The sequence below is a fragment of the Glycine max genome, chromosome 1 (assembly GCF_000004515.6).
Source record: "Glycine max cultivar Williams 82 chromosome 1, Glycine_max_v4.0, whole genome shotgun sequence".
Taxonomy (NCBI): domain Eukaryota; kingdom Viridiplantae; phylum Streptophyta; class Magnoliopsida; order Fabales; family Fabaceae; genus Glycine; species Glycine max.
Window position 1 is genome coordinate 10,602,348 of NC_016088.4, and position 13,019 is coordinate 10,615,366.

Here is a 13,019-nt window from a genome sequence, read left to right on the forward strand (position 1 = left end):
ACAAAGCCATAGTTCAAGACATAAAACAATAATTTAAACCTCTTCAAGGGAGAGCTGATAATCGCGTAAGAAACATGCCATAATCTCTTGTCTTTGTGAAGTAGTTTCAAGCTCTAGTTTAACCCTTTTTAAGGTACCGATAATGTCAGTAGTGCTAGCACTACAACTATTGAAAGCCTCTGCTATCCAGTACATATAGAACCTAAAATTTTATCAAAGAATCTACAAACTAGCATAATAAAGAATTTATTCCCTTTGAAAGAACAATAAGACAATTTCAATTTTCAAATGTAAACTTGATATTCTATGAGGCAAAGTTTAAAATTCCAAAACATGACTCATAAACAAGTGACTATAGAGGTGCACTGCTAAAAACCAAAATTAAGAATCACAAGCTTAAATTCCAAACCAAATACAGAAATTGAATCTCTTGATCACAAACCATACTCGGCTCTATTATGCTTGCTAGCATGGAATGATGGAACTGCCTGATTTGTACAATTTATAAAAAAAAAATCCCAACTATTTCACCCAGATCACCCACTAAAATCCCAAGAACTTCCTATTAAGTGATTGAAAAACAACCTAAATCTGAACCATAACTCTAGGCAGACACAGCCCTGAGCAACCTATTTTATTCCTAATTACTATAATTATAGCTATTTTTTATTTACTGTCTGCACATGGAACATTGATTTCTTTGTGTGTAAAATGCATGTAGGTACAAGGCATCAGAATAAAAAAGTGTATCCCCTAAAATGTTGAATCCCAGGACACATAGAAACTATACCTCATTACCTCCTAACTGCATTATTCTTCTTCGCCTGCATTTTACAAGCCCTACCAAGGTAATCTTTGAGCGAATACGTTTACTATGCTTCTACAGGATACATTATATACCAGGATGAAAAATGATTAATGATTAATGATTAATCAGTCAATTTTCACATCATTATCTTATTTCAATTTTTGAATACTTATTTCAGTAGTAATTGATGTATGAGTCCTACTAAGCACTTTCTTCACAATGTGATAGTTTCATATATGATAATTAATTACATGGACACAATGCAATTATCGTCCATATAAGCACTTTCTACAGAAGTAAAAGTGAATGCAACTCAATATTAATCTACTGAGCTTCAGTCAACAACATTAGGCATCAAAGCACACAAAAATATAGTCACACGCGCATCAACTTGTTATGATAAAGACGCAAATGACAAAATGCAAATAAGGAACTCTTAGAAACAGAAATCTAGACCTGTCGCAACACTCGGCAAGCAAATCGACCTCGTTCTCCACGCTATCCAAGGCCTGACAAAGCAAATGTAGAGAGAAATGAACAACGAAAGCAAGTGAAGTAACATCGGCTATATTAAAGTGAATCGATCTTGTTCTCCATGCTTATCAAAGAAATGGAAGAGAGAGAGAGAGAGAAAGAACATAGATCTTGGCCTTGGCGTTGTCGATGGTGTCATTGCTCTCCACCTCAATGTGGAGAAAGAGAGAACGAAGAAGATGAAGGTGTGGTGCTTCTGCCGCAACTTGCTCATCGTCACGCACTTAAGTCATCCATCACACACACGAGGAGGAAGACGAAGGTTAAGGAGGAGGAGCGAAAGGGAATTAGACGGAGGTGAAAGATGGAGAAACCCTAGCATAGAAACGCGAGAGGTTGGCATAGAGAGTGGGAGGGAGAGTGAGAATAGAGAGAGGCATGAGAGAGTAGAGGGAGATTTTAAAAACAATAAAAAATCTTCTAAAATCATATTTATTTACAAAAATGTTACCGCATTCCTTTCTAAGGCAGTTGTTTATCAACCGACTTAAAATCAGTGTTGTAAAAACTAAATTTTCTGGTAGTGTTGGAAACCACTTTCAATGAACAATCCAAATACTGCTCAGGTTTGGGTTGTATATCTAAACCTTGGAAATATGGAGCCTTCAACCGTTGAAAACTTACTCTATGGAGATCAACATTGGACATTCTAAGGGTACTGTATCTTCAAACAAAAATTACTATGGTGATCATTCTCAAATTTCCTTTAAATTGTTTGTACAAACTCATATATTGAACCTACTGAAGCACAGGTTGGAAAAAGGACTACATGGATGGATACAAATTTGCAAAAAAAAAAATGATCATTTTCAAGAATCAAATTCCATTGTTACTGCTAATCAAAATCACCATATTCCAACAACTTCCAATTGATGCACTGAGGAAGTTATTGAAGAAATAACTAATTTTCAGGACTACTTGTCAGAGAATGAATGGTAAGGTTGATTTGTTAAATGGATAACTTTATGGTTTGAAATGACACCTTGGAAGTTTAATTCCCTTGTTTTATTTCTGGATAATATCGTGCCTTTTTCTTTTTGTAGTAAAATCGGAAGGCTTACACTCGCAAAACTTTTGACTGCTCTTGATATGTTATCATCTCAACATGATGGAAGAAAATCTAACAGTGAAGAAGTTCTCCAACTTTATACCGATCTGATGAAGTTGGATCCAACACATTCTATATACTACAAGGAAGAGCATAGTTTGATACCACTAAAGTGAGTAATATAATTTTCTTTAGTATTAAATATCTATCATAACATGATCTTGTTCCCCTTTCCCTTTTGTTGATAAAGATGTCAAATACTCATGTGAATATCAATCAGCATAAATTTCATGTGAATATGAATATATGATAGCTAGCTAGAATAAATGGACCTTCCATTCTTGTATTTGCATATCACATGATTGTCTTCTTCTTTCAATTTGACAATAGGAAACATGACTAGGAATGTATTTATTTGTATTTGACTGAAAAAGATTTTCTAAGATTCCCATGTGTGATGTGGGGTAAAAAGTGGAAACTGAAAATATTTTCAGAACCAAACTTTCACTTTATAGTTTTATATTAAAAACAGTTGACTGAAGAAAAGCCATTTAGAAAATACAAGAATCTTGTAATTTTCTTAATGATTTTTCCCCCTCATCTGGTTTTCCTATAAAATTGCACTAGATTTTGGAAAGATTTTACTAGGCCACGCTGGTGTATGCTTATTTTTACAACTTAACACTAGTGCAAATTTTCTGTTTCTTCCCCAAAAAAATCTTTTTACTCTTACTATTTTTTTATGATTCTGCAGATAACTTCAACTAGGGACTCTTTAATATCATACTGCCATTACTATAAAAGATGCAACAGAAACAGTCACTGGTTATGTCTGTCTACGATTACAAAATCTATCACTGTCACGGATAGGATCCATTGAGAATTTATTGTGGGTGCAAATCCTTAGCCACAACAAACTTCGATCCGTTGAAGGTAGAACTTGCATATCTTATAATTTAGCTGTAACTTAGCTTTTATCCCCCTTCAAATACAAGAATCTTTGCTTATTCCTTTAGTAAGGTCCGCAACATGGATTCTAGTATGCCATTGCGCTTAATCCTATACCATAGATTCATGACCCCCCCCCCCCCCCCCCCCCCCCCGCCCTTATTTTTAATACTTAATGCTAACTCTAGCGTAGGTTGTATCCTTGTCTAATCACTTTTGGAAAGTTTAGCTTTTGATGTTGTATCTAAGAATGGAAATAAAATGTCTCATACTGATCTTTTGACAGGGTTGGAGGCCATGCAACTTCTATCTTGCTTAAATCTGAGTCATAATAAATTCGGTAGCTTTACTGCTTTGGGGCCTCAGATTGCTCAAGTCACTTAAAGTGTTGAATATCTCGTACAACGAATTAGGCTCTCACTCAATTGACACAACGGGATACTTATGCTCTTCTCCTGTAGCTAATACCAAAGAATTTGCTTGGGACCGTTTTGAAATTCTAACTGGCAGCTTTAGTGCCACAAAATTTTGGGAAGCTTTCTTGATATTTGGAAACTTAGCATTGACTGAGTTAAACATCAACATCACAGGGAATATGCAGTAGCTAGCTGATGAGAACTTCAGGTTATTTCTTGTCAAAGTTCTGCCAACACTTAAGGGGCTAGATTATGAGAATTATCTTGACCTATCTCGGCTTTTAGGGATACAATTTATCTTACTGATACGATGTGAAGATTTACCTCCTCATAAGAAGACTGTTCATCATTGGGTAAACTTGTCCTTGACAAAGGATATTTTTTAACCCGTTTCTCATTTGGTCCTTGTTGGCATCAGGTGTTACAATGCTATTATGGATTATGCTTACGCCAATAGAAGTGGGTAACATATTTTTACAGTATACAAATACCAAATGACGTCTTTGACGAGTAATACAAGCTCCTTGTTCAAATCTCAGTGCTTGGCCTTAGTCATGAAGAAGGTGCAGTTTATATGATCCTTAAGCATGTACACGATCTTTGATATTAGCCTTGTTAGGCTTGAATTTCCCTTAATTTATGTATTTATGTATAATATTTGCTGTGCTGACACGTGAAGGTGTAGTCCATTCTGTTGTGAGGGATGAAAGTATCATTTGTGTAATCAATCTCTCTCATTCGGCCTTTTGATCTTAAACTTATATTTTGAACATTGATGCTTAAAAGGGTGATTTTAACTTGTTGCCTTACAAATCGATATATTTTTTTTGGTAAATTCTAAGTTGCACTAGTTGCTCCAAAGGATACTACAAAGAACATCCTAGCTCCACTTGATCACATAAATAAGATCATTTATCATATTACTTTCGAAATTCCCAACTGCCTCATAGAACCTCGATCTCCCTATTGCACCTTATCAAAGGAACTTAGAGCCACAAGAACAATAATACTCTTCATTGGAACACACGAGGCAAATATATATATATATATATATATATATATATATATATATATATATATATATATATATATATATATATATATATATATATATATATATATATATACACACGTGTGTGTGTTTGTATAGGACATTTTGATGGAATATCATGGAAGGATCTATTGTTATATGGAATGACCTCAACTCACAGTTCATCTACAATTTCATCACATGTAAGAAGATTTTGATGATGTCACATTTACAAGCACGTGTAAGGTTGGGAAAGGATGAGCCACTCTGAAGTTTCTCAGCCAATTTTGCAAAGTAACTCTAGTCCCATATCTACAACCGTCCATTCAGTTTCACATCATTGTGAAAGTAAGAAAAAAAAAACCTATCCCTCGCTAAATCCAAGTCGACCACAATGGCAAAATTCTGGAGTTAACCATCAATTTGGTCCCTCAAGTATTACACTCCTAAATAGTCTTTAAATAATGAAATAATATAAATAATTCTTAAAGTATTAAATATCCATCAATTTAGTTCCTATATTGACATTTTACCAACATGCAGAGACAAATTTGAAGGATTTTTAAATATTTGGAAAACTATCTAGTATGATTTCTAATACTTAGGAAATTATTTATATAATTTGTTTAATTTTTGGGAACTATTTAAGAAAGAGTAATACTTTAAAAATGAAAATGATGGTGCATTCATTCTTCCAGGGAGAAACCAAATGTTTCTAGTACGTTGGCACAAGTTGTCAAGCCCCCGAAAACAAAGTCAAGGGAAGAAAAGCAAAACACCCCAAAAGAAAAATAGTTTGATTTTGCATAAGCTAGAAAGATTAAATTCCAATAACTGCCTCTAAAAACATATCACAAAAATGTATTTTTCCCAGACAATCCTCAAATGCACTCAAAATAACTAAACTAAGTATACATATCATAAAATTGCCAAGCAAAAGCTCAATAATACTGAATAATTATAATTATAATATGTATCATACAAGCAAAATAGATGACAAGCCCCCTACAGAAGAAGCCTCAATATCTCCACAAATGATTGTGTATTTGTGTTCTAGGTTTATATAATTTTAAAATAACCATTAAAAGTCAAACAAATGGGGAAGGATGTACAGAAACCAAAAGTTATATGCTGCGTCAAGAACAAGTGAGAAATCTGGATGCAAGTGGATGCTCATGAAAATGCCACATAAATTATCACTTATATGTTTTCATTCTTTTTTGTACTTGATCCGAGTCTTCTCCACTGCCTGCATCTCTAAAATGTGCAATTGTTTGATTGTTTGAAGAAGGGTTGTCATGATGCTGCATAACACAAACAAAAGAGGATCAGTGCTTCAGTATACAAACTAGGTACTTGAAATTTTGCATATTTTGGATTTTGGTGGATATCACTTAATCAAACTATCACCAGATAGATAATTGACGAGCATATCATCAAAGAACCCACCTATTTTTAATTTCAAATATTAATACTCTAACATTGATTAGTTACCAGTCTCAGTTCTAATGCTCCTCTGTTACATCCTGAGCACAGCAAAATGGGAAGGCAATTGATAGGGTTCAACCAGAAATTAGAGAACAAGAATCGAATGAAAAGAGTCTGGTTAACCTTCCTTCTGAATCAATGTGATTCAGAAGTACGAACGATATAATGAGGTAATTCCATAGTCCCCAAACACTCCCAAAATTGACTTACAACAATGACACCTCTATTCTCTCACCATCCAACTTATAACAGCTGTAACAGCCGTGGCAGTGCCGGCGTGGTGACTGGCTGGTGGCTGGTGGGTGCATGATGCAGGTAGTCTGAGTGTTGAGGTGAGTGTGCCAAAGGGATTTAGGTTTAGTTTAGTGTCTGTGTATTAGAGCTGAGCCTTAGGTTAGGGGTTTTAGTTTCACTAAAACACCCCCATTTTTTTGTTAAAAATCACACACCCTATTTTATTTTTTTAATAGAGATTAAAATACCCGCGGGTAAAACCCGATTAACCTGTGAATTATGCGGGGCAGGCTAAAAAGAAATAGTATAACAAATTCTTTTTTCCAATACATGATCTTCAAACTTATAAGGTCTTAAAACTAATTCTAATTAAGAATTAATGATATTAAAATCATAAATTCAATTACACTAATGGTTGAAATTCTAGATAATGAAAATCCAAAATCAATAGAATATTTGTCAAATGAATCCCATAAATTCATTTAAAATATTAATTTTGTATCACAAATTTTTCCATATTTTTATAAAAATGTCTGGGACAAAATATTATTTTCCGTTTACAACATTTCTATATACACTGGTAGGGTATCGAAATCTTCTTAGGGTGTGTTTTGAAACCCGTTCCAGCAGTGTTGAACGGAAAAATCTCACATTCGAATATAAAAAAATAGGAGGGAGGGTGATGGATTGGCGTTACATTGGATGGAACAGGAATGCAAACACACACATCTCGCAATAGAAAGACACAAGTATTAATGAAGACAACATGCCACTATATACCTTGGGAGAAGAGGTCCCACAACTCAGTCCTTTGTTTCCTCGTTTCCCAAGATTAATCTGAACTGAGATGCTAGCCTGTGACAGATCTAAACCAGCACTTTGTAGCGCTTGAGTTAGATTATTCAACAACCTGTTCATCAAATGGTTTAATACTTGTTATTAATGATGACAAAGACTTCAAAAACAGAAAAAGAAAAATGCTAGAACAATATTCTAAATGACATTAGCATATAGGTATCCATCCAAAACCATTTGAAGAAGCATCTAGAGGGTCCCAAATGGTACTGCTGGGAGTCAACATGAGTAATAACATTCTAAAACCAGCTTACACTAATTTACTCAAGACTATTAGAAACCTTTAAAACACTACAAGCAACATTACGGCACAATGACTATCAATTTAAGAAAATGCCAACTTATTTGAATTCTTATAAATTGAATAACAGATGGTTTCAGAATCTCAACCACATTTCACACTTTTAAGACAGTATATAAAGGAGTAATGTGGTCCCCAGCAGTCCAACATTTTGCTGATGCAAGACATGAATTAGTGATGTGTAAATTGTAATCCACACAATACAGTGACCAAGAACCTAATTCAAGACCCATCAGGTAGCATAAGAATTGGGGGAACAAATGCTATTTAGCTAATTCCTCAGGAGCTAATAGCGGTCTTGAAATGTTACCTTTTTCCCTTTTCTATTTTTTCAGAAAAAAAAAAGTAAATATCCATCAATTTAGTAATCTCTCACTCCCCTCAACAATGATGAAGCACCAACTCGTGTTCTCTTCTCCATATGAACATATACTAAAGAATGAATGAAACGTAACAAACAGGGAACATAAAATCAACATACATGTTGCCTTACAATTGTCAAACATCACAACATTATTGAAATCTTTGTGAAAATGTAATATCAGATTTTTAAAAATGGACAAATTCAAAAGAAAAAGCGGGCATTATTAGATTTTTAAAACCATAACAAGAAGAAATCAAGAAAGTTCTTTAAAAAACTAAAAGAATAGATAAATAAAAAGTGTATCAATTATCAAACATCCATAATAAACAGAGCCATACAATCTAACAGAAATAAAATAATAATAATAATAATAATAATAACAACAACAACAATAAACTTTAAGCAATTACCCACCCTTGGGAATATGCACTTGAGATGCTAATTGTCCCTCCTTCAACCGTGAATTCATCCTGTTGGTTCTGTGGTTCACTAGTTGTTGGGCATTCAGTTGATTGTGGATCAGAAACAGTTCCATGAAGAGGATGTGCAAGTACACCATCACTTCTGACAGGAACAGACATGTTTGCATGCATAGCAAGGGGAAGAGGCATTCCCTTGTTTACTAAATCAGGTTGCCTCTCAGCCGTCTTGTTGACAATATCCCTGCTCTGATAAGGATCTATTGTATTCTGGGTGCCACTAAGCATAGTTGGAGAGATACTAGCATTGCTTTCGTCAAACTTTACAGGAAAAGGTGATACTGGACCCAAACCATTCTTTACAGCTGTAGGTTGACCAGCAAAGCTCTGGACACGCCAATGACTATTTCTCTGTATTATTACAGTGAGTAAGCAAGCTAATACAATAAAAAATTTAACCAATGAAATAGGTTGATCATCATACTATACATATTACTCTATATTATCAGTTAAGTACTTACGTTGATAAGTTCAACCAAAAGCAACAGAGTTAAAGAAATTCGACGACAGCAGAGGAACCTTTTATGATAAAGAAAAATTCTAGCAACACACTTTCTAATCCATTCTTTTGAACACACACTCTACCATTGGTTGAAATTTGTTGAAAATCACAAATTTCTTTAGGTCTCACTTCTTATCTAATGAGTCTCTTAATTTTGTAGTTTTTAACTAATATAAAATATGTGTTAGATTAGAGAGTGTGCTGTTAGCACTCCTCTATCAAAAAACACTACTCTTAGAATGTTGGGTTTGGGCCTAACCAACCCCAAAAGTTCGCTCTACACTATTTTGGTTATAATACTAGACAATGCAAGACCTCCAATACACACCCCTTATGCCAAGGACATCTCAGGTATCTGATAACAGGTGACCTAACAGGTCATCAGATACCATCTTAGAATTTTAGGTTTGAGTCTAACTCAACCCCAAAAGTTAGCTCATGAAGTAAGAGTTGTCCCTCACTTATATACACTATTTTGGACATATTACTAGACAATGTGAGATCTCCAACAAAAATAATAAATCAAATAATTGTTATCAATTTGGCAAATAATATATGAAAAATAGAAGTCCAAACTGCAGTTGAGACCAATATAATGATTAAGTAATTCAAAATAAAGACTGTTTCTATTTCACTCTATATCTCTATTCTGTTAATTTTAACTAATAATTTTCATTTCATCCAGGTGCTCACATGTCAACGTATTTGCATTTTGCAATAATGGCTTTGTCTAACTTCATGTCAGCATTTTTGTATGCTAAACAACCGTTTTGATATTGTTTTTGGCAAACCAGTATTATACAATAAGGGATTTGCATACAGTTAAAAGCAAAAGATCCCAAAAACATTATGGTTTTTCTAATTTACCCATGGCATCAACTTCAGGGGCTCTTGACCCCAACCTTGATATGAACCTTCATACTTTTGTACCTTCTCCTGTAAGTACTGAACATACTCCATCACCTGCAAAGAAACATGACAGATTGACAGGTTGTTTGATATATTCTCAATCAATTTAAACTAGAAAAATATAATTATTTTACAAAATGTACCTCTAATAAAAATGATGCCGTGTCCCTCTTTTGATCACTATGAGGTATGAGATCCCTCAATATCTGGAATCTGGAGGAAAGGGTTACCAATCATCAAAACTCCAACTGAATGCACTAAAATTTTAAGCTCTCTAAGTTAATTAAAAAACACATAGGACCTCATAAATCCATTATAAACTTATCACGTAACATTTAATACTTAAGACTTCAATATCAAAAGTTTTTTATCTGAGAAGGATAAAAGATAATAGAAGAGCCTTACAAGAAACTGACTTTCAAGATTTTAACATTCTTTACAACAAATTTTAAGTAGCCTCTTTCACAATCACTAGCATGAATATCGCTTACTACCAATTCTGCAGCAGGGGTTAAGACAAAGATAAAATTGAAGCAATGAAGTGATAAGATCCACAGCAATGTAAAACTGCTGACAAACCTATCCACCTTTACACTCACCATCCATTAAATAAAAAGAATTGTACTAAAGAGAACCAACAAATTATTTCAATTTCAAATCAACCAAAACCAATAATAAGCTATGACTTAATTTCTGAGTTTATTTTCAAGCAACTCACACTAGAACACTCAACGCACTACAGCACTAGTCTAATCAATAAGAGTTACACATATGGCATACCTCTCATTTATCTTGCTCCTTCTCCGCTGCTCGGTCACAGAATGTTTCGATCTTATCGCACTAGCCTTGTCGATGGCTTTTCCATCTGCTATAACAACAAGAACTCTAAATTCATTCAAACATGAACTTGAGAAGAAACACCTCATAATTGAATCTAACATTAACGTAGGAATGAGATATAATCACGCAAACATGTTTTTTTTTTCCAATGAAAATTAAGAAGGTACCTTTGTTGGCGTTAGGGGCAGAGGAAGTACCCTGTTTCTTGGAAGAACCAAACTCTTCTTCCTCGTACTCATCCTCTTCCTGGCTCCCTTTCCCTGCTCTCATTGTTCTAAACAAAGGGTATCACTGAGCACTTCTGAATCACGAAAAAAGAAGAGAACTTTGAGGGAAACAGGGATACCCAGATGGGAAATTGAGAAGAGAAAGGAGAAAGTGGAATTGGGTCAGGTGAGATTTTGAGAAGGGTGTTCACCAGCGGCGGCGTTGAAGGTGGAAGTTGGTGTCTTCCGGCGAGTCACCACCACCGGAGAGAGAAGAAGAAGGAGGAGCGCTAGCATGTGACTGATCCCATGCGTATCTCGTGAGCCTTCTTCATTTGGCAATAAACCCCTTCTTTCGTATTCTCACACTTCTTTCTTAATCATTTTCGAGTCTTTACCTGGATCATAATAAATTAATAATAATAATTAAAAAAAATAATGCATTTTGTTCCATGTTAAGCATTTAGAAGGAAGGTATGACAACTATTTTTCTTATTATTGTTATTATTATTATAGTAATTTAATTAAATTCGAATGATATTGTAAAAAAATATTATATTATTATTCGATCTAACATGAATAATATTTTCTTTTTCAATTTTAATAATAATTTTTATGTTTAAGATAATTTTTAATTGATTGATAATGTAAAAAAATTACACTTACTTTATAAATGAAAATTCAATTCAATTATAATTAGTAGTAATAATAATCATTTTTATATATTTTTTAAAAAAAAATTATCAAAATATTCAATAAATGAAATATTAGATAATCATATATATTCTTATATTTTCTTATAATAATAATGACTTAACACGGGTTAAATTTGATAGTTAAATTTTATAATTATAATTATTCATCATAAAAATTAAAAAAAAATATTCATTTCATATAATTAAAGTAAGTATATATACATATCAAATAACTTCAATAAAATTAATAAATTTATTTATGTAAGAACATTAAATATATATATATATATATATATGATAATTTTTAGCATAATAAATTAAATTTCAATAATACAATAATAATTAAAATTCAATTATACAATACTAATTTGTTGCTTTAATATGTTTCAAGACATTATCAAATATCAATGTGGTCAAAATTATGCAATTTTAACTTAATTAGGTTAGAGATAAAGAAATTTAAATAAAATAATAATATGTTAAAAGATATAAGGATAATTAAAAGCGATAAGAATAATTAAGGAGGAGATGAAATCACGAAAGTGATAAGGGGGAAAAGATAAATATTAAGTGGGGAATTTTTAACAACAGGAAATATTTGCATGGGGGAGTGTAGTTCACTTCTAATTAAAGAGAATTTAAATGAAATTGAGAGTAAAGAGAGTAGATTCACAAGCTAGATAGTATTCTTCTAATATTTCTTATTACTAGTCGTCTTTTAGTTTATGAAATTTTTATTTGTAAATTATTCAAGAAACTTTTAGTCTATCAAAACTATAATTTGTAAATATATTTTTTAAAGAAAACGCATAATTTTTCTTTTATAAATCCAATCTTTCATAGACCAATGCAATACATGAGGAATATGGTCAGTACGAATTTAACGTAATGCATTTTGCTGTGTTCGAGATATTTAAGGAAGGAAGGATTGAGATTGATTTTGGTGAGCAAATGAAGGTCCTTCCTTGGTTTAGTGGTGGCCGATATAGGTTAGCTACAGCCTTCAATATGGTACTTCGCTCCTGAATATTTGGTTTGTTTATAAATAAATTAAGTAATTCGGTGTAACTTTAATAAATCACGTCAGTATGTATTTTATAACGTGATATGAATTATATTGATACATCAGTCAATTAAATTTTTTTTTTTTTTTACAATTCAAATTTGAGGATCTAATAACTAATATTTTATTTTTTATTTTCATTTTTATCTTAATATTTTAATAAAACATCACTTTATCCCTAATCTTTATAACTGAAAAACACAACCAGCTATTTTTAAATGCTAATTTTTAAAACTATTTCCAATTAAATTGAATTTAAAACTGAAAAACACAAACAGCTACGGGGTGTTTCTGTTTTT

General features: G+C 32.8%; 1 protein-coding gene across 3 annotated transcripts; it reads right to left on the reverse strand.

Moving 5' to 3' along the window:
• Positions 1–5,710: 5,710 nt before the first annotated feature.
• Positions 5,711–11,340, reverse strand: LOC100795416 (transcription factor BIM2-like). 3 transcript variants are annotated; one of them, XM_041017179.1, is made up of 8 exons: positions 11,175–11,340; positions 10,924–11,057; positions 10,697–10,781; positions 10,060–10,129; positions 9,875–9,970; positions 8,441–8,856; positions 7,287–7,416; positions 5,711–6,088 (listed from the first exon to the last, which is right to left on the reverse strand). In XM_041017179.1, exons 2-8 carry the CDS (start codon positions 11,024–11,026, stop codon positions 5,981–5,983), a joined length of 1,008 nt encoding a protein of 335 aa, XP_040873113.1. In that variant the 5' UTR covers positions 11,027–11,057; positions 11,175–11,340; the 3' UTR covers positions 5,711–5,980.
• Positions 11,341–13,019: the final 1,679 nt, after the last annotated feature.